Source organism: Dipteris shenzhenensis, chromosome 17, assembly GCF_047967505.1.
Source record: "Dipteris shenzhenensis isolate YYH24624 ecotype China chromosome 17, Dip_SZ_1.0, whole genome shotgun sequence".
Classification (NCBI taxonomy): domain Eukaryota; kingdom Viridiplantae; phylum Streptophyta; class Polypodiopsida; order Gleicheniales; family Dipteridaceae; genus Dipteris; species Dipteris shenzhenensis.
In genome coordinates this window covers 46,898,655-46,922,007 of record NC_141612.1, presented here as the reverse complement: position 1 = coordinate 46,922,007, position 23,353 = coordinate 46,898,655, and the positions used below count along the sequence as shown (strand labels likewise).

The 23,353-nt window shown below is 40.5% G+C and overlaps 1 protein-coding gene across 1 annotated transcript; it reads left to right on the top strand.

Moving 5' to 3' along the window:
- Positions 1 to 18,671: 18,671 nt before the first annotated feature.
- Positions 18,672 to 19,124, top strand: LOC147892194 (uncharacterized). The gene has a single exon (XM_087388588.1). The coding sequence runs from the start codon at positions 18,672 to 18,674 to the stop codon at positions 19,122 to 19,124; it is 453 nt and encodes a 150-aa protein (XP_087244714.1).
- Positions 19,125 to 23,353: the final 4,229 nt, after the last annotated feature.

Sequence of the window (23,353 nt, the reverse complement as noted above, 5' to 3'; positions counted from 1 at the left end):
TCAACGCACTGTTGCAGCTCTGCTTTGCTTTGCATGAGAGCTCTCTCTTCCCAGTTCTCGAGGAACAGAAGTGTCTCTCAAAAAGAAAACAAATCTCTCCCTATATCTTAGAAATTTCTCCTTGTATGCTGTCACAAATCTCTCAAGACAAATACCTATCTTTCTCTCTCTCTCTCGGAGAATGAATGGGCAGAAATCTCTCTCACATGCACAGAAATTCTATCACTCAACGGAAGTGAAAGAATGAACACAAACTCTCAATCTCTCAATCTCTCTCACACTCTCAAGAAACTCAATGTCTCAGCGGAAGACAAGGGAGCTCTGATACCATGACAAAATATGAAGAGGGGAGAGGAGAAGAGTGGAGATGAGGAGAGAGGGCACAGCTAGAGAGCACACCACAAATGACTAACTGTACACTAGAATTAGTTGAAAAAATAGAATATATACAAACCCTTTTGGGGTTAGGGTTAGGGGATCTAACCCTTTCCTTTATAGCACTCTATAAGGTTAGTGCTATGCACATATGATCACGTGATGGTGCTATGCACACATGATCACATGATGTTGAGCGTGAACTCTCAACAACATTCATGTTGGGTTGTTTGATAGCTGGTCATATTCATTGTGTTGTGGTCATGCTACGAGTTTTACACAAAGATACTTGAGAGTGGGTGTGTGCAAGAAGTCTTCTGCAATCATATGTTTTATGTTGGTCCTTTGCATAATAGTTGGGCAGATACCTTTTAGTTGCTTTCTTTTGTATGTTCTTGGTTCAATACATGTTCCTTTTTTATAGTCTTCTCTTTTTATACAGCTATCTTCCTCTCAAGTTTGCATTTTGAAACTTAGTGATCTTCTCATGATTTTGGTGTTTGTATAACTCTATTCCTCTTAAATTAGCACTTTGAAACATAGTTTGGGGATTTTGTTTGGATAGGTAGATGTGGTAACCCCCCACATTTCCACAATCAACAAAAATTAGATTGTCTAGGTTTCTATATATAAAAGCATTGTATTTGAAGTCAATAGAGTGAAGGGTTGGATACCCTTATATTTGGACATCAATCTTTGTATTTGGAGAATGGAACTCTTTATTTTTGTATATTGAATTGAAAGTCCACCAATTTTGGTCTCCACATTTCTGTGGAGTTCAACTTGTAAAAATGGTGAATGCATTTATGTGGTTGTATTACAAAGAATATACTGAAAAATGATTAACTCTATGTCTGTCATTTTTTTAAAATTTGAAACTTCTTAGATTTATATGAAATTACAAATCAGTGATGGTAAATATTTTGAATTGCACAATGTTGTGAATTAGATAGAGTACAATATAGATTATTAGTTCAGTAGTTTGGTAGTACAATCTTTTTAGCTCTTTCACACTTTTGTTGATAATCTACTATGTTCTGAGATTGAAAATATGACGTAAACAGTATGATTGTTTGTAGTTTTTAGATTGAAACTTCTATATTGCAGAAATCTATTCAGCTCTTTGCCACTTTAGCTATTAATTTGCTGTGTTTTTAGATTGATAATATGATCTAAATAGTAAGAATGTTTGTGGTTTTTAGGTTAAAAAAGAAATGGAGTACTGCTTCACTAATCATGCATCATGGACAACAATAACACAATCAGAAACAAGGACACTAACATAATACTCATTCAATCCCTAAACACAAGATCCCTAACAAAATATGAACAAGATATTAAATCAACAAATCATATAATGACTTTAGATGTAAATTTTTAACAAGAGACAAGAACCAAGCATCCTAGTGCATTCATCACTTCCAACTTCAAAATAATCACAAATAACTCACACACAGGATCTTGCATACTCATTAGGAAAGACATATCAATTACTCATGTCCAAACTTTCAATGACATTGGTATAGAGATTACAAGCATCGACATAGAAACAAGAAACAATGCATACAACATATTGAACATGTACAAACCGCGATCTACCAAACACAACTTCTTCACAAGCTACCTTCACAACATTCTAGCAAAAATTAAAAACAAAAAAATTATATAAACTTGAGAGGTGATTTCAACATTGACATGCTACAACAAACACTGCAAGCAACAAACCTTCAAAATATGATACATTACTTCAAATTCAAATTAGAATTCAATGAACCCACAACTACTTATGGATATCAATTAGATCACATATGGACAAACATTAACAAACCTCACAAAAAATAAGGGACATCTTTTGCATATTGGACTAACCACTCCATCTCATACATATACACATAATTACAAATAATTAAAAAAACACACACATTTAAAGAAGAAAACTAACAATATCATAAATTCCACATTAGCAGCACCTTAGTGGCTTGCCACCTTGGTTTTAGTATACGTTTTCTCATGTAGAAAATGAAAAGGTTTGATAGGGACGAGAAATTTGACGCATGCCATGGAGGCAACTTTAGGCTATGTCATTTAACACTACAAGACAAGGGCCACTTTTCAACACTGATCTCGACGCTAAATACGAAGATTTTAAAAAAAAAAACAAGGGGAAAGTGTCGGAATGTCCGTCGGTGTGGACATCACAAAGAAACATCAGTGCAGGAGTCGGTGTCACCTCTGGTAAAATATACCTGATAGTGTTGGTACGGGTGTCGATGTAGGCATTGATATATACTGACACTGTAGTGTCAGTATAGGCGTCAGTATATACCGACATTTTTACAGAAAATAATTATGTGGGGCAAGATGGGGCTTGTTTCACTCCCATCCTGCCCCATGTAATTTCCCCGCCCCATTAAATCACCATTAAATGTTACAAGTGTGGAGGTGTACATTACAATTTTGCAAAGAAAGTCTACAAAGTAATGGCAATATGCTACAAAATGGCAAATCCACCGAAGTAATGCTCTAATGCGCTACAAAATGGCAAAAGTGTCGAACTCCAAAATGGCAAATCCGTCGAGGCAATCTACTACAAAAGGTCAGAAGTGCCAAAATAAATGTCCTATCCGACAATTGCTCTTCCCCGTCCTCCTCGCCATCGGTCTCTCTACGTGTGCCCGATCCCTCGCCCTCCTCTTTTGCTGCGTACCTAGCCGATTCTTTCTCAGATCCCTTCTCTTCGTCTGGATCTCTGGATTGGTCGAATGCACCTCCCTAAGAATGAAACAAGTTAGAAAAACTAAGAGCCTTGATTGTAAGACAATGGTGATAGTCAAATGATAATGAAGAGGAATAGGGTATACTCACATGTGATGCGCCGCAACCCTTTCTCAATCGATGTGGACTCCATCTCTCTCCTTCTCCTTAAACGATGCCCTAGCTCCAATCCTAAAGGCCCTTTTGGTGATAGTCTGGAGGCCTTCTAATCACAGATTCCTATGGATCCAAATTCAATTAGCTAGCTATGAATGACAAGACATTTGAACGATAGAACATATAATAAATTTAGTAGAATATAAATATATACTTACCACCCATGCCTTGGTGCCGAGTTTGCCACCGACGAGGTGTGAAGGAACTAAGGTCTCTAGGCACATCCTCACTGCACTCCACTGAGGTTCAAACACATCTGGATTCTCCCTGTAAACCTTCTTCGCTCTCTTCCTATCCTTCGGGACTGCCCATCTTGGCTTGTGCTTAGCCCCCTTAACAACGTCCCTTAGTTTGTATCTACAAGACCTAAGGAGCTACCCCACGCGAGTAAGCATGGCATTTGTTTCAAACTCAAACCATTTAGGATTTGGAAATTGTCTCTTGAGGGCTTCTATGCAGTCCACCAAGTTGGCTTTTTTGTTCTATTGGTTCCAAGGTCTGAATATATCATATATCATTGGGGAAGTGGGTGCACCAACCTCCTCATGTATCTTGTGACCTTCCCATCCTCGTCTTGTATAACCTCCCCAACGCTGTTCACTCTGTAGGAAAGGCACTCATGCAAAATGAAGTTCGAAGGATTCCTGGTGGTGGATGGAGTAGCAGAGCTAGAGTGAGGGGTGGAGCGAGCGCCTAAGGAGCAAGGAGTAAGGGAGCGAGTGGTCGCTGGGGTGCTATGGCCTGTGATTGGAGAGGGCAAGGGACCTGACTAGTACTACGTCTCATGAGGAAGGGGAGACCTGTAGGGATGTGCCTCATGCCACCACAACAACCTCGACCCTTACTACTCTTTTTGGACCTACGATGGGTACACCTAGGCGATGACCCCTCGGAAGAGGCTACAGGGGATGGCTGTCGAGTAGGTAAAGCCATTGATGTCCCTGATCTACCCGCGAGGGGTGTAGGAGAGAGAATAGCTGAGGTCCTTTGGGATAGGAGAGAGAAGAATCTCTCTGCCTCTGCATCGTTCATGGATGCGACAAACTCGTCGGGACTCTCGACGAAGCCATGGGCTGCTAGCAAAGGAGTGTTGGGATAAATGTGATCAAGGGCTTGCTCTAAGGTGCATGTGTGCATCTAGAGGAGTCACATGTTTGTGTGTGTTGTGTGTAGTAGAAGCACACCTAGTGCTATGAGGTGTCAGACCATGACATAGGTGATGATGTAAGTACAAGGCCCCCCCCACATGGGAGGTTCCTTTGATTTAGGGAGTTCCTATGATGTAGGGGTTGATTGCCACTGATGTACAGGAGGTGCCTATGATCTAGGCAACCCTCTCCCCATTTCTATAAGAGAGAGTCACCTCTCTCACAATCAATAGAACACACTTCTGGTTTGCATCTTGTGTTCTCACTTCTCTTCCAAGATGCATCTCTTCTATCCCACGTTTTTCAACATTTGGTATCAGAGCTTTAGGTTCTAGATCTTGCCTAGCCTAGCATTAGATGCTCTCTAAATTCCTAGTTTTTCCAAAGATTCCTCATCATCTCCATTTTCCCCTTTCCTTCCAAAATTATGTGCGAGCTTGTTCTCTACTTATAAGCAGCCATTCCTAGAGCCCTTTCAAACCAAGCATCCTTGAATATGGGCGACCTCCTGGTTGCAAGCAATTAGAAATATATTCCCGCATACGCCCGTGCCGATAGCTTCTTTGCTCAGCGAACTTTCACACAATTCTACCCAATGCCTTGACTATTTGATAATTCCTTCTAGCCATGGGTGGGTGACACCACAAGCTCCCTTGTATCCAAATCTGAGGCCCAATGGTTGTTCTAAAGAGGAGTAATCACCAAAACTACAGTTCAAGAAGGCACACTTCTCCTGGGTGACATAGCGCACTATTCCGCCTATCATTGTTGGTGCTTGTTCTTTGGTAATCAAGCTTTCATTTTGCTACAAATGCCCCTTGAATGCACTCTTAAATCGTTTGAAAATTTCCCTCCACTCCTTGCCTAGTGCTGGATTTGATTTTTTGACAGTTTTATGGTCAAAATGTTGAATGGTCAAACTTATTTTTTGGGGCTTTTGTGAAAATTAGAAAGTTCAATATTTGTTTGCTTTAGTTGACCATTGATATGGTCTTTGACTGATTACTTTGACCACATTTGTAACTGATTCAAAACTTCTATGTGAATGGTCAAATAGTCTTTAATCAATAAATCTTCATATTATGGACTTGACTTTTGAGCATATGATGGTGTTTGGACAATTCTCATTGAGGGGAGGTAGAAATCATGATTTTTTTGAGGCAAGGGTCAAGAAAAATCTCATGAAGTCCTTCATCAACAACAAGCACAAATTGAAGTGCTTAGGACAAGGTGTGAGCATAACATGGGGGAGACATGCCAACATATATGGAGATGAGCAAGTATGGTATGCATATGGTGAGACAAACTTTATGGAATCGTTCTCAATCATGAAGTTTATGATCACTCATAGTGGTGAACAAATGGATGCAAATGTTGATGACTATGTTGCCTTTTGGAAATGTTTTGTACTTCTCAAGTACAACATTCTTGTTGATGAGATATTCCTAGTGTAACCATTGAAAAAGGGAGATCTACTCTCTTCACATTTTTATTTCATGCCAACTTCATTGGCAAATGACAAGATGTATATGGATGTCAAGATCAACATTGGAGGCTTCCTCAAAGTTTTCACTTGGCCCTCGTGACCTCCGATTGATCCCTGACCCTCGTCGAAGCCATCTAAACCAAATCCCTCGAGACCTGCCTCCTCGTCATCACCGCTTGCCTCCGTTGATGGGATGTTTGGGCTTGGACCCTAAAAGTAAAACCATATTAATTTGAAATTAGATTGGAGCTTAAATAATAAAATAATTTAAAAAGTGATATTACAAGTTGGAGTAGACTTATACCTAGTGAGTGCCCAATCGCCACTCCTTGTGCCTCCATCTTCCTTTCTCTCTCTCTCTCTCTGTCTCTCTCTCTCTCTCGATCTCTTTCCCTCCCTTTGTGTCCCTATTTGCTCTGTGTGTGTGTGTGTGTGTGTGTGTCTCTCTCTCTCTCTCTCTCTCTCTGACACCCGATGATCATCTTGTTGCCATGTTGCCCTTAGCTATCTATGTCATGGACATTGATTTTACATATACACATTTTGTATATTGTTAGCGGCTCTAGTTGTATCTGGGTTTTTTTTCAATCTCATCGTCTCTCAAAGACCTTAATTAACTTTCTTATTTTTCTCTTTCTCAACTTAGAGGTGCAAATGAATAAATGCAATCTTACTTCTCTCTCTCTTCCCATTCTCTACCTCTCTCTCTCTCTCTATCCCACTCTCCATCTCCCTCTTTCTGTTCCCGTCTCCATTGTCATGGACATTGATTTTACATATACACTTTTTGTATTTTGTTAGTGGATCCACCCTTTGGATCAGCTATATCTGGGTTTTTTTTCAATCTCATAGTCTCTCAAAGACCTTAATTAACTTTCGTATTTTTCTCTTTCTCAACTTAGAGGTGCAAATGAATAAATGCAATCTTAACTCTCTCTGTCTCCCTTTGTGTCCCTCCCCCTCCCTCTGTCCTTTCTACTGACAAAGACCCTCCAAATTTATGTCTTCTATTCTCTCTTTCTCTATCCCTCTCTTTCTCTTTCTTTGCAAGTCTCTCTCTCTCTCTCTCTCTCTGTCTCTCTCTCTCTCTCTCTCTCTCTCTCTCTCTCTCTCTCTCTCTTTCTCTCTCTCTCTCTCTCTCTCTCTCTCTCTCTCTCTCTCTCCTTCCCTCTCTCCTTTAACTAAACCTCTCACAAAAACAAACAAAATATTATTACAAAAAAAAAAGAAAAAGAATACTTCTCTCTCTCTCAGTCAGTCTTCCAAGGTACCCCTCACACAAACAAACATTATTGTTTTTTGAAATACTTAGTTTACGATGTGATCTCTGCCTGCTCTGTTTCTCCACAAATAAAGAAAACATTATCAATATCATATCACTCTCTCTCTCCCTCCCAAAACTCTTTGATTAGGATCTCTTTTTCTTCCTTCTTTCTCAAATACTTCTAAAACCTAGCAATTTGAAATACAATCTCTGTCTCTCTCCCTCAATCATCCCCTCAATAGAAGAAAACATAGGAGTTCGAAATATAATCTCTCTCTCTTTTCCCTTCCTCTATCTACCCCTCCTATACTAGCAAAGAAAAAAATGACTATTTTCTATCTCTCTCCCTCATCCCCTCAAACAGATAAAAAAACATAGTAGTTTCAAATATAATCTCTCTCTCTCTCTCTCTCTCTCTGTGTCTCTCTCTTTCTCTGTCTCTTTCTCTCTCTCTCTATCTTTCCCTTCCTATATCTATCCCTCCTATACTAATGAAGAAAAAAATGACTATTTTATGTCTCTCTCTCCCTCACTCATCCCCTCAAATAGAAAACAACATAGTAGTTCGAAATAATCTCTCTCTCTCTCTCTCTCTCTCTCTCTCTCTCTGTCCTTTCCTCTATCTATCCCTCCTATAACAGTGAAGAAAAAACTGTCAAAAATAGTCTTCTAGTTTTACAAATCATCTACCTCAATCTCTCCCTCTTCCCTTTTTCTTGTAACAAACATATAGACAAAGTGTGATACAAAAATGTATATACTTAATACAAACAAAATTTTCAAGGTGAAATCACTTCATTACCTGGAAAGTATGTGTTCCCTCTTTTGGAGTTGACTCTATATACTCCAAAAAGGTAGAGAAAGAGCCGAAAATGATAGAACGCCCGCTTTTCTCACTCCTTCCAAGCAGATCTAGGTCGCAACTTCAGGAGGTGACTCTCTATACTCCAAAAAGCTGAGGAAACAACCGAAAATGAGAGAACACCCATTTTTCTCACTCCTTCCAAGCAGATTTAGGTCGCAACTTTGGTTTCTAAGAGAGAGTGAAATAAGTAGAGAATGAATGGAAGAGAAGAGGGATGAACAGAGCTTGGATAGAAGTTTCTCTAAGAGATTTTCGAATGTGGAAGAAAAAAGTGAGCAAAGAGGAGAGAGAATGACTAAGCAAGAGTGGAAAGAAGATATTTTGAAACTAGATGCTAGAAAGTGGTGGGAATGAATGTTCGAAACGTTTTGGAAGAGAGAATAGGGGGGGAGCTGGTTAGGAAATCAAAGTTTGGGCCAAATGGTTGAACCAAATGGAAAACGTGAGCATAGTTCTAGCTAGGGGATAGCTTGCCCTAGGAGGGAAACAAGGAGGCTTGACATGGTCAGGGCAGGCTTGCCAAAACTAATTTTTTATTGTGAACCACCAATGACGTTTTTTGGGATATTTTGAAAAAAACTGAAATTTCCCCTAGATTTAGGGAGCCTCTATTATAGAGAAGTCCACATGGCAGAATCTCCTTCATGGATACCACATCCCTTATCCAAGCCTCTAATATTTTAGTAATTCTCTAAAGGGCCCCTTTTTGAGTCCCAAATTTTTGTAATGTGCCATAGGTTGCTCCAGAAGATGTTGCCTACACCAAATACCATGCTCGCATCAAGAGATGAAGCGAAGAAGATGCTGACAACGATGGGTATGGATTATGATACCATCCATGCTTGTCATAATGACTGTATTCTCTTTTTTTGAATGAGCATGGAGATTTGGCTAGTTGTCCAGAGTGTGGCGAACAATGATATAGAGATGACTTGCACGGTGAGCAGATCCTAGTAAAGGTCTTGAGACACTTTCCCATCATTGCTAGAATACAATACATGTCTTGATGCAAATCCATAGCGGAGTTGATGACTTGGCATGCTACACATCAGTCCACTGATGACACATTGATTATGCCTACAGATTGTGCTACTTGGAAGCACATAGATAATCAGTGGTGGCTAGGCTTTGTGAGGGAGCCATACAACTTACATCTTGGGATCACCATGGATGGCATGAACCCTTTCGAGTTATGCTCGACATGGGTCGACATGGCCTATAGTCTTGGTGAATTACAATATCCCACCATGGATAACAATAAAGAAGGGACACCTCATGCTTGCACTACTTGTGCGAGGAACATGGGACCTTTGATAGAAGAGTTACAGATCTTATGGAGAGGAGTGTGGGTCTTTGATATTTCCAGAGCTCCTAGACATACCAATGACATTTTGGTCACGGGAATCTTGATGTGGACCATGCATGACTACCCACGATATGGAGAGTGTGCAGGTACATGGTTGTGTCTTTACATGTATTATGATACTTTTATGACTCTCTTTCTAGCGCATGTCTTATACTAACACATTCATGCACGCATACAAGACTTGCAATAAGTGCGTACCATGCTTGTTCTATTTGTGGGAAGGGTTTGAGTGCACTTACACGACACTCCAAACATGAGGAAAATGGTTTATGAAGGTCATGCTCGATACCTTCCGCTGGACCATCTCGCACATGGAGGCTAGATTGATCCACCACCACCATATTTGAAGGCAAGTGACTAGATTCAGGCTTGGAGGATGAATGGAGAGGAGCCTCCTCCTGGAGCATGTGCGTAGAGCTCAAGAGCATGGTTCTACAACTCAGGAGGATGGTTCAAAGACTCAAGAGCATCCTCCTAGAATTCTTCTCCCAAAGGCACCTTGGATCCTTTCCAAGGTAGAGGAGGCAAGGGTCAAGGAGGATATTGCTTCTTTTTGGACACCCATGGGACACATGCATTCCTTGAGGGGAGAATTTAGAAAGGACAATAAGCTTAGTGGCCTCAAGTCCCATGTTTGGCACAAGATCTTACATATATTCTACATGTTATCTTGAATCTTGAAGAGTAGAACTACTATTGTGATGCTTTTGTGTAATTAACTTATATGATTGTGACACATTGTTATAACTCCTTTATTGCTTGGGTAGTTTATCCTTTGAATTACAGTGAGAGGATGCTTATCAAAAGATGTTAGAACCGTTATCTACAAGATCAGTGGCATTGTCAAGTATGCTTACTATCATATCACCTTCATTATATTTCATACAATTTTAAATGATGGGTACAAAATATTGAATCTTACAAGTGCATGTGGAATAGGGCCATAGATCAAGGCTAGATCCAAGGGAGGAGGTGAGAGCAAATGTGGCACTTCAATCCAGGCCCTTCATCTTGGATCTACATCTCTACTATCCAAAATGAACCTTCATCCTAGCCCTCCAAACATGCTATCCATCTTGGCCATTGATCTTGGATCTAGATCAAGGGTGCACATTAAAAGGCACCTTTTCCCTCTTAATGAGGCCTCCAAAAAGTCAAAACTTGACCTCACCTTGTCATATCTTGCCAATTGGATCCCACCAAATCCATTCCAAGGCATCCTAGGCCTTTGATCCATCCACCATCCATCTCCACTCAAAGGCCAAGGTTGATCAATTTCAAACCATGTCAATTGAGTAAATGCTAAGGGGCCCTTAGCCGATGGGCTACCATAGTGGCTCACTTGTAATTAACTTAATCCATTACTTATGAGGCCTTTTTGAGACCCCAATTCTCCCCTAATATTGTAATGTACCCCTCCATATGTGAAAAATGCGTAAAAAAGGGGATTCCAAAAACTCCTTCTGTTGAACCCATGTGCTACACTTACATATTTATGACTGACCCCCTTGAGGGAAAGGGCCATATCGACATGCCACTTGACATATAGGATATGTCAATATGGACCTTGCCCCTAGATGGGACCCCCTCAAGGGCCATATTGACAATTGCATTTATACAAGCTACTTAAGGATCACAACCAACATGGTGATTGGTTGCACACGATACATTGTCTAAGGTTAACGGCCAGTACTGTGGTGGCTTCATTAAATTATTACAATTCACTCATTTAGGATTTGTGGTCACCATCTTGGTGGTTTTACAAGGTAGGTGGCATACATTTTTCCCTGTTTGGGATTACTAAAACAAGTGCAATGGGTTTGGGATTTATTGTAAAAACTAAGAGGTGTGGTTGTAAAACGAGTGCATTGGGGATTTACTCTTTGGGATTTACATAAAACAATTGTAGTGGTTGTAAAACAACATGATGTGTTTGGGAGATGTGTTTGGGATTTAGTAAATACAAGCCAATTGTAAATATATTTTTCAATTTTCCAAGATAAGTGGAACACATTTTTCTTAGAATGCATTTTCTTATACTTCCTTAGCCGTCCACTACTCCAAGACACCTCATGATGTGCTCATGCATGTCTAAATCCATTTTGGATACATTCTTGCCCTTCTTTTGTCTAAGCACATGTTGAAACTAGAACTTAATACCTCTTACTCGATGAGATTACACATATATTTGTGGACTCTTATATAACATTTTGTAATCACGGCCTGTCTTGGATGTTTTCTGGTATTCGATATTTCCCATTACATTCCAATTCTCATAGCTCGTTCCCCAATTATCTATTGGATGGACAAAAATGATAGAGCCTACCCTAACTTTATAGCCATTCTCATCCACTATGAATGCTAGTGAAAAACACAACACATAGAAAAATGACATTCATTCCAAATCTTCATCTCGACACACATATATGCTCAATACATCCTCTGGCTACATATCATCAGGAAGCCATACTACCGCTACCCACTCCTCATCACTCACATGCACTACTAGAGTCCAATGATTTTCATGAACCACAGAAATAAAAAACTCAAAAGAGAATCCTTCCAATAAAGGGCCACGTATCCCTCACCCACGCTCAAGTGATATTTTCACTTTGACTACAATAGTAGAAACATCTAAGGCCTAGGAATCTAGTGGGATCAGTATAGTGTGGGTAGCTTGTATAGATTGAGAAAAATATCCAGCATCCAGAGCATGTATCTACAACACAAGATCTCCAAACTGACTCTTACATACTGAGAAAAAACATTGATATACCATGCTCATATATCCCATGAAAAAAAAGACAAAAATAGCCTCGATTCCTTTGACTTCAAGTAGCCAACTGCTTTGTATGCTTAAAATTTCCACCCTGCAAGTGAACCCACATCAATAGCACTAGAAATGATGCAGCCTGTCATCTTCAAGCTCTTTACAACCAAGTTTTCTACAAGACTCCAGCAAGAGCAACAGCCTGGCTAAAGGTCCCTCTCCTCGTCATAGAGCTTATGCCTCTGTCATCCAAGATCCTCTAGCCTTCATGTAATAATCCTAGGTACCATGGCCTATCTCTTGCACATAGATTTCATGGAGTCTCTATCACTGAAGATACTCCTCACTGCACAATAGTGTCACCACCCTCAATCAAGAGACTCTCTTCACAGACCACAGCTTCATGTCCATATGGCGGAATACGACCTGCTAGCAGGTCACAACCATCTATCTCTTCCTTCGCGCAAGAGCTCCCAGCACTATGGCTATCTAGCTCATGGAGCTCCCATAGCCTATCTATTCCAAGCCCACATAGTCGGGATCTTCAAGAAGCTCCTTGCCCACATAGTAGCGATGCCACTTTTCCATATGATCATAGCCAGCCAATGCTCATTCTTTTGCACCACTCCCGTTATCACCCACCTTTCTTAACGTGATGACATCATGGCATCCAATTAAGAAACTTGAACATCACGGCTTCTCTCTTGGACTTGGTGCACAAGCTATCCTTCATTCAAGGTACCCCAACCCCCACAAGAGCAACAGTTGAAACTTTTAGTAGAGCTCATGGACTCCTGTTGTCTCTCCTCCTCTCAGAGAACTCAACTCATATAGAAGCAACGCCACACCCTCCCATTGCTCTTGCCTGCACGGAAGAGAAGCTCATCCAAATCCAACTACACTGAGCCTAAGCAAAATCCTGTCTGCTCCCACGTATCATGGCGCTAGCAGCTTCTTCCTCCCTCCTAGGGCACACCTCCCATTGGCCAAAGTCCTTCCAACCCCCCCTCCCCCCCCTAAGAGATGCTTCCATGGTCGATTACTTGGACTCCTTCTTCTGGCCTCTGAGCTTACATGTCCATTCTCTGTGTGCCCACAAAACCTTTTGGAATCCTCCTGCAAGCCCAAGCTCCACGTACGTGCCAACTCTCCCAATCGAGAAGCTTACCCTTCCTCCTTACATAGCAAACTTGCATGCATGGTTTGCTCGATATGAGCCATGTCGTCACAGTATTTTTACCACTCTTCCACCCTTCCTTCAAACTATACCAAGGCCATTAAATACCCAAGTCATAGACTTTGCGCACAAAAATGCATTCCACCAACACTTAGTTCACCAACTATTCACATATGATGAATACAATCCCAATACATAGTGGATTTATAAGACACCAACGATAAAAAATTCTCATGCTCTCATACACATATAACTAGAGACAACCATGAAAGACGTATGTCATCCCATACAAACACACCGTCACACCGGATACCATGCTTTGGAGTGTCTAGTGCACCCACACTGCACATCATCATTTCCCATTGAGACCCTGCAAAAAAAACATTCAGAAACTCAAGGCATTTTACATCACAGGAGATCCTTCTTTGATAGAATGTTGCTCACAGAGCCCAAAATCAAACAACTTGACTGTGTGCAAGAATATGTGCCTACTCGCCAGCATGCAACAAGTGAAAAACATATTTACAATTTCATCGACACATCTCTAACAACCCCTTTTCTTCTGTTGTGACATTCATATCTAGCAGTGGGTCGAAAAGAGATGATATTTCCATATTCTCTTCTTCTTCACTTTTCATGGTCTTCTGTCACCTCTTCCATGACTATCATCTTCACGATCTTCCTCTTTGAGTGCTATCATCAACCATGCAAAATACTTCTTCAAACGGATACCATTGACTCTCTTCTTATGTTTTTTTCCATCTAAATCAATCAACTGATAAGTGCCATTCTCAAATTTCTTCTCCACTCTGTATGGACCTTCCCATTTAGTCTGGAAAGTAGTATGAAATCTACTATCCAATTTCCTATTGTATCTGAGGACCAAGTCTCCATATTCAATTCCCTTTTCCTTAATTTTTGCATTCTCTAGTTCTTGCCTTTGCATTTGCACTCAGGCATAATTCTCAAAAGCCAAATCCCTGTCTAACTGCATCACCTTTAGTGCCAATAATCTTTCCTTGTAACTGTCTATAGGCTCATATCCTTCCTTAACCAAAAATTTCAAGGCTAGTTTTTCCACATCCACTGGAAGTATTGCTTCTTTTCCATACACCAAATGAAATGGAGAAAATTTAGTATTGTGCTTCATTGCTACCCTGTATGCCCACAAAACTCGATTCTAAATCCCAGTTTTTTGTGTGACTTCCTACGAGGTTCCCATCATCTTAGTCATCATCAATTTGAAATCTCCATTGAAATTCTCATTCAAGCCATTACATTGAGGGTAATATGGAGTGATATACTTATGATTAATATTCTGCTTACTGTACAAATGATCTGTCACCTCTCCTTTGAATCCAAGACCATTATCTGACAGCAACTTGAGGGAAATACCAGGTCTGCAGCATATGTGCTCATATACAAAATCAGCAACCCCTTTGTTGTCCACTCTTTTTATTGCCTTCAACTCTGCCCATTTTGAGAAATACTCCACTAAAGTAAGCATGTAACACTTCCCTCTGGCAATTCTAGGTAGAGGACCGCCGACTGCATCTATACCCCATCTCTCAAAAATATGATAAACCAACATTATATTTATTGGTTCCTTCTTAAGAATTCTTATTCCCATCCTTTGGCATTCATGGCATGATCTACACTAGTGTTGCACATCTTCTTGTATTGAAGGCCACACATAACCCGCCAAAAATATCTTCTGCAATGTAATCTTAAAAGCATAGTGTCCTCCTTAAGCTCCTTCATGACTGGATGACAGTATGTTATATATCTCTTCCCTCCAAGGAACTCTTCTCAGAACCTGATTAGCCCCTCTCATGTAGAGATCATCATCAATCATGATATACTATTTGCATCTTCATATGAATTGATAGTTTTGACTCTTCTTAAACTCTTGAGGTAAATGACCAGTGAGTAAGAAATCCACTGCCTTGGCCAGGTATTCTCTCCGTCTGTATAGTGGATCTTCAAGCTTTGCTATAATTGGGTCTTGATCACTCACTTCTTGAGCCAATTCATGTGCCTCCTGATTATCTTCCCTTCGCACATGCTGAATATTCCATGCTGTAAACTGATGAAATAGCCTTCTAACTTTGGCCAGATACCCTCTTAACTTTGGGTTTCTTGCTTGCCAACTTTCCAAGACCTGCTTCACCACGAATAGAGAATCTCCCTTAATCATTAACTTGTGAATTCTCAGTTAAAGAGTAACCTGCAGCCCCATAATGCTGCGTACTCCACCTTATTATTACTTTTGACTTCTAAATTTACTCCCTCCTTATGAATCAGCTTGTCCTCTGAATCACGGATCACATAACCTCCTTTAGTCTGATGTAAACTCTTCTTGTATGAGCCATCAAAATACAAGACAGATGCTCATGGATCCACTTTATCTATTCTCTTGTCCATTTCTTTTACCAAAATTGGACCTTCTTTGTATGTCAATAGATCTGCCAGTGTGGTTCTGGAATTAATCTCCACAAAAAATGAGAAATAATACTCTTTTGTAGCTCAACCAACCACTTCATCATACTCTGAGAGAGTGTTGAATTATTGACCAGATGAGGCAATAAAGTGTAACAAGTCATGACAACAAAAGGCTTTGAAATAAGATATGCTTTGAACTTTCTGCAAGCATACACTAAACTTGACAGAATCAGGTTTAACTCTGTATATCTCCTCTCCGCTTCTGTCTTAACTTTGCTAGCATAATACATTGGTCTCATATATTGGGACTCCTCTCCTTTCTATAATAAGATTGCTCCTACAACATCTGGTCCAAAAGGAGGGTTTACATAAAAGGCCTGAGAGAAATCTGGAGCCTTCACACATGCAGCCTTTCTCGGCACTTCCTTCACTCTATTAAACACTACTTTACAATCCACATTCCATTGCAGAGTCTCTTCCTTCATAGATTGTTGGAAAGGGTACAAAAATTGAGAGACCAAATGTATAAACCTTGTGATATACTTGACTTTTTGCACAAAAGTCTGTAACAACTGCTTAGATGTAGAGGGAGTTGGTAGTAGGACAAGTGCTTTAACCTTCTCTAGATTAGATTCAATGTCATTTTGAGACACTATATGTCCCAATAACTTCACTTTGGAGCATCCCAAATGACACTTCCATGGATTGAATTGTCTTCCTGCATCATCCATTCTGTGGAACACTTGATCCAGCCTTAGTGCATGCTCTCTCTTGGAGCTATATACACATATATAATCCAGAAATGCTCTCACAAACTTATCAATGAAAGGGGACAACACTTAATCACTGTTTTCTTGATACCATGCCAGTGCATTCTTCAATCCAAATGGTACAACTCTGTAACAAAAGCAACCCGAAGGTGTGATAAATGTAATTTTGATTTGATCTTCCTCTGCAATTGAGATATGAAAGTACCTAGAATATCCATCACACACACCATATTTTTCATATATTGCCACTCTGTCTAATATATCATCTATAAAAGACAGAGTATAATGATTGCTTTTTGTTAGTGCATTAAGAGGCTTGTAATCAATGCATACTCTCCATCCTCTTGTGTGCTTGGGAATAACTACCACTAGACTACCCCAATCTGAGTGTCCCACCAAGTAGATCAGCGCTGCTTTGAGAAAATTATTTAACTAATACTTATTTCATCAATTTTGGACTCATATGTTTACTCTTAGACTAATCCCAAAAATCCTTCTCAAATGAAAAGTTTACTTTATGAAAATCTCATTCGAGAATTAAAAGTTCACTAATTGGCACTGTCATTTCCACATAATAAATTTCACAATCTATCTCTATAATGGTGCACTACTAATGCAAAAACTTTGATTAAATCCTACTTTTGTTGAACCATGAATAAAATGGCACAAACTTATAAGAAAATGGCCCAAACTTTAACCTTATGTTGATCTAATGGGAGTTTTAATATTAAATATGATGCATGTAGTAGCATTATGTTGATTTAGTGTAAGTGTTTATATTCAATATGATGCATGCACTAGCATCATGTTGCCTATATGCCACTTTCTATCTTAGGAAAAGATAGTGTTTATCATATCATCATAAAGGCATCCAACTTAATCATGTTAAATGCACAAAGTTATTAAGCTTACTATCACTCAATCCATATCTTTTTTCTCAATTTATGTCGCTTTACTTTTCTTTAAGTTAAATGCTTTCATATTTATGTATTTGCATCACTTTTTTCTAAATTTTTGAATATCATAACTTTCAAACCATATGCTAGATGCATAATTTGTAGAACAATGAAATATTATTGCTTCTTTATTGAATTCAGATCTTAATCATTAATGCATCTGACAATTTTTCAGTTTGGAAAGCACCCTTTATTTCATTTCTACTATATTTCAATTCAAACTTTTGAAGGACCCATGCTTCCCCTCATAATTTTGAGACCATATATAAATAAAATAATGAGCTATTTTGACAGACAGAATTGGAATGCGTGGATCTTTAAGGAAAGCCACACACTACGTGTACATTGGATGCATAGTTTCTTGGATATAGTCTATTCTTCCTTTATTAGTCCTTTAGAGTTTTACAATCCATCTTTTGCTGCACAAAATGGAATTTCACACGACGGTTTAGTTAGACGTTTGGGATGTTTCAAGCTTTGATGAGATCCATATCACACTTGAATTGATTGCACAATTTAGTAGATAAACTCTATTTTGTAGATGCTCAATTTGATATTCATACTCTAGCACACAACTTGATTGTTTAAGCATTTTGCCAAAATTGCAGACCCAGTCAAGAGACCAGAGTGCTCCCGAGGCTAGATTGCTTACATTCTATACATTGCACGACTTGATTTTTGTGAGCATTCTACCAGGGGAATTGCTAACCATGTTAAGAGATCGGAGTGCTCCCGAGGCTAGATTACTTACATACTATACATTGCATGACTTGATCCTCTAAGCATTCTGCCAGGGGAATTATAGACTGTGTCTAAGAGATCGGAGTGCTCCTGAGGCTAGATTGCTTACATAATATACATTGCACGACTTGATTCAGTAAGCATTATGCCAAGGGAATTGCAAACCATGTCAAGAGACTGCTCCCCAGACTAGATTGCACATAAGTTCAAGAAGTTTGTGATTCTACTCCCACACACACTGTGTGAGCTCTTGGGCTATTCTATCAATCTTCCGTATGCATACCCTCTTTCGGTCCATTTCTAACAATAACTTGGTCCTTTGCCCATCATCCTCTCCATTTGGGTTTCCTTCCCTTACTTCAATTCCCTCCCCTGTGGCTATGGCCGATGCTCTCCCCTTCCCCTCCGACCTCTCTTCCACCCCTGATCTTTCCCTCCCCCCCTCCGCCTCCCCCTCCTCCCCTGCCGACCCTGGTAGCTTTGACTGTAACATCTGCCTTGAACTCGCCCATGACCCCGTCATCAGCCTCTGTGGCCACCTCTTCTGCTGGCCTTGCCTCTTCCGTTGGCTCCGTGGGCACGCCACCTGCCAAGAATGCCCCGTCTGCAAGGCCGTCGTCGAGGAAGACAAAGACGTGCCGCTCTACGGTCGTAGGAACATTGGATCCTGTGATCCCCAAAAGAAATCGGTGCCTGGGGATAGCATTCCTCACAGACCGACCGGCCAAAGGCCTGAGATGGCGCGTCCTCCCGAGAATCTCTTCCTGCAGCCTGGGTTCAATGTTCAATTTTATGGCTGGGCATGGTGGTCCTATGGCTACCGCCCGTTTTGAATGAGCTTGGATGAACAAGCTTGTCATACCTCCATCTCACTCTGGACAAAGTGTTGAAGTCTTTGGCCATCAAAGTCACCCTTTGAGCATGGGCTGCTACCAGCATTGCATCTTCAGAATATTTTTCCAAGTAATCCTCTGCCATTTCCTGTAAGGAAAGAATGGCAGTTCTATTCCACCTGAACCCAAGGTGCCAACTATCACATATTTCTCTCAGCAGTCTTTGAAAAGGTGCCTTGGGTGTTGCAAAGCCTATAGCTTTCTGTTGCTTCCTGATCTCCCTAAGCACACCTGCACCATGATTCAATCTCTTGGCCTTTTGCTTGAGCAGGCTCATTGGATTACCCTTCCTGCCATGTGAAGCTCTTCCCTTTGGAGGCACACTAAATTTCTTGGTACCTGCCCCAGCTGCTGTTGCTGCAAGCCCTGGCCCTTTGCCAACTTTCCTTGCAGTTGACTTGGTTCTTGCCATCACACTGAAAAACTACATACAAAGGATTGGAAAGAGATTACAGACATGGGGAACATGTTTTGACAAAAAAAAGGCAATCACAGGGGTGGATGAAGCAACATAGAGAAATTTGCAATAAAACGCGATACGAGGAGTTTGAAATTCCTAACAGGTCCAAATCACGTTTTCTTGCAAATTCCTGAAATGACATGCTGGTGCATTCCTACAGTGATTTCTCTATCTCTACAACTAATTACAGTATGAATGGAGTTTATGCAAGAAGAGTACAGCCATGGATAGCTATGGAAGTCACAAAACCAGAATGACAGGGGTGGATGAAGCAATATTTCAATATTTGCAACAAAATGCGATTTCAGCTGTTTGAAATTCCTAAGGCCTTCTCCTCACGTTTTCCTGCAAATTCATGAGGCAGCATGCTGGGATATGCCTTCAATCGTTTGAAGGTGTTTGCATAACCATGCAGGATGAATTGAGTCTATGGAAGGCAAGAAGTGTGCACAGACTGAAGGAAGAACCCATAAGTATAGTTTTACCCTCACATGCAAATATCACACTTGAAGATCTGCATTCCTACAGTGATTTCTTTGTCTTGACAACTAAATAAAATATGGACTGAGTCTATGCATTTCCATGCAGGATGGATTGTTTCTATTGTAGGCAAGAAGATTGCAGAGTCTAAGGGGAGAACCCATTGTTACTGACTTGAAATCTATCTGTGGATGTGCTGTGCTGCTGATGAGTAACCTGTGCTGAGGATGAACCTGTGCTGCTAGACAGGATGCTGATGTTGCAAAGTATGGAGGTAGGGAGGCAAGAGAGCAAAGACTGGAGGGCAAGAGGTCTGAAACAGGATACCACAAATAAGTGCAAATACAAATAAGGCATCTTCTAAATCCCACACGTGTGGAATGTAGTCGTTTTTCACACGTGTGGATGGGACCAAGATCTCTTGGAGTTTGAAATTTGGCACGTGTGAAAGGTACACTTTATGCCTTGGAACTTATGCCATTCATGATTTCATAATCAATTCCACAAGCACTCTTCCCTCCCCTGCCTCCCAATCTTTCATCCCTGCCACGACCCTCGCATCTTCCATTTCCTTCTCTCTGATCCTTTCCTACCCAACACACTCCATCCAGACTGCAACCTGCCTGAAGACTACTACCACTGCCAGATCTCCAGGTTACTTAGAGTGCAAAGTTCAAGCTAGTGAAAGAGCAGGAGATTTACCAGTGCAACTCCAACAGCATGGAAAAGGAAAAAAAGGTCAGAATTCTAGATTGGTTTCAATGTTTTTTTACATATATTTCTTCCATCCATTGGATTTTTGATGTCCAAATGTCTTCACTCAGCTCCACCCTTCTTGTTACATTTTCAATTTATACTGTCCAAGAATGTGGTAAATCACCCAGGAATTTGATTGGAGATGGATATGAATAGAAACTAGAAATTTGCAACAAAATGCGAGGAGAGTGGTTTATAAATCTCTAAATAGCCCATATCGCATTTTGCTACAAATTCCTGTTGTTGACACTTTCCTCATGAAAAGTTTCACTCAGCTCCAGCATTTCTCTTGCATATGAGATCATACTGTCCAGGAATCACTGAGATGAACCTAGTGTTTGATTTGACATGCATATGAACAGAACTGGAGAATTTGCAACAAAATGCGAGGAGAGTGCTTTATATTTTCCAAATGGTCTCCCATCGCGTTTTGCTGCAAATTCCTGTGTCTGATTCGGTTCTCACTTCTACCTCATTGTTTTGCTATCTTTAGCCTTGTGGAATTCTTCCTTGATGATGAGAAATGTTTTTGCTTTGGAACAGCTGGCTCCCATGCCCCACCTTTCAAGAGGAAGCTGGACTTTTCTACTGCTATTATTAGACCACAGCAATCACCAGGTGAGTCATGAGATGTAATGAAGGAATTATTTGGTGATATCCAGTGCATTCACTGATTGCATATGTCACCATATAGAATTCATAGTATATAAGTTTTTGAACAGGCAAAAAGAAGAGACTGGAGAAGAGTGCTGATTCTTCCATCACAAAAAAAATGGAACCAAAAGAGGACAAGTCTCCAGATTTGCTCCTATTTGAGTTTCTTCACAAATGCAAGGCTCAGAGTAACTTCCATATATACCATAGTATTTTCAACATGGAGTTCACAATGAGCTCTGTACTGGAGCATCACAAAGATTTTCTTTTAGACTATTGGGATACCTTCAAAGAACTGACAGAGGCAGGAAGAATTGTGGAATGAGAAAAGGTTTTTGTGCATATAAATCATATTGTCTCCATTGACAGGCTAAGGTACCATGTGAACAGAAGATTTGACAGCCTGCCTGATCAATATAAATTCAACTGTAACTTGCACACCAGAAAGTGCAGCGTGCTTGAGGAAACCATGGCATTCCTTATGTACATTGTCTTCAGTCAGGAGTCTTTGGATGAACAAGGGCAGGAGATTGAAGAAGAAGACACATCTGAAGCAGAGGAAAAGGAGGATGCTTCTTTGGTCACAGAAATGGCAGAGCAAGAAGAAGATATCAACCTTCAGGATGAGGGGCTGCAAGTGGCTGCTCTTGACCTTGTTCAACTGAGGACAAAAACTCTGAGGGGAGCAGAGCCAGTTGAAGATTTTGATGTTCAGAGCAGCAACTATGGAGTGCCCATGCTTCCAGGTGTCTTGATTGGTGGAAAAGATTATCTTTTCCTCCATGATATAGAGTGTATGTTCAATTTGAGGGAGGACTATGCCATTTCCCTTATTGCCCAGGCTTCAAGGCTTGACAAGGAGGTTGGCATAGAGGATGACCATTCACTACTGGCTTTGGAAACAATTTTTGATCCTGTAGAGGCCCTTAAATTTTGTTTCAAAGAGGCTGAAAAGTTCCAAGACCCAAATGAAGCTGCCTCCCAGCTCACACAGGAAGCTATGAATCTCTCAGCACTATACACAGAAAAGCCTAAAGAAGAGGCTGGACAAGAGGGGAGAGGGATAAATCTTTGGAAAGATGAACTGCTTGTTGCTGATGAAAATGAGAAGGTACTTCAAATCAAATACTTTGACTTCTGCTTAACTTTGTTTTTGTAGGTTGTGTATTGTCTCACTCCAATCTTTTGATATGTGGCAGCTACAAATTGAGGATGACACATTCCTCTTGAGATCAAGTGGAAGTAGGCCGGTTGGGTTTCGCAAAATGTCAGGCCTAGCTCATTATATTCATGATCTAGGTAGTGCCAAGATCTTGATTTACCATAGGCAGTTGAGCAACAATGGAGAAGCCATTGTTTACTTCTTAAAATGTTTGTCCAGGGCTTTAAGTGGACATGTTCTTTCATGGCAAAAGGAAAAGATCATTTTGATAGAGAGGTTGTCTGCCATAGATATATTTGGAGATTATGTGAATAAGCAGGCCTCTAGGGCCGCTTACTTTTTGTCTTACACTTCTTATGCATTAGCATGTGGTGTTAAGGAGCCCAAATGTCTGGAGGGCTATGGAAAACACCAGCTCATAAGGTTTCGAGAGCCACCCATGATTGCATCAGGCCACACAGTCCAAGAAGAGGAATAGGCGGAGACAGCTGAAGAAAAGGATACCCCTCCCAGACAAGCAACAGAGGCAAGCATTGATAAACAGACAGTCGACATCAAGCCAATAAAGAAGAAAAAGACTCCAATCAAGATCAAAAAGAGAGTTCCGATCGGCAGGCCCTGGGAGAAATAGGATTTAGTCATCAAATATAGCACAAA

Coding starts and splice junctions, on each gene's coding strand:
- LOC147892194 (XM_087388588.1), top strand. CDS start 18,672: ATGGCCGATGCTCTCCCCTTCCCCTCCGACCTCTCTTCCACCCCTGAT.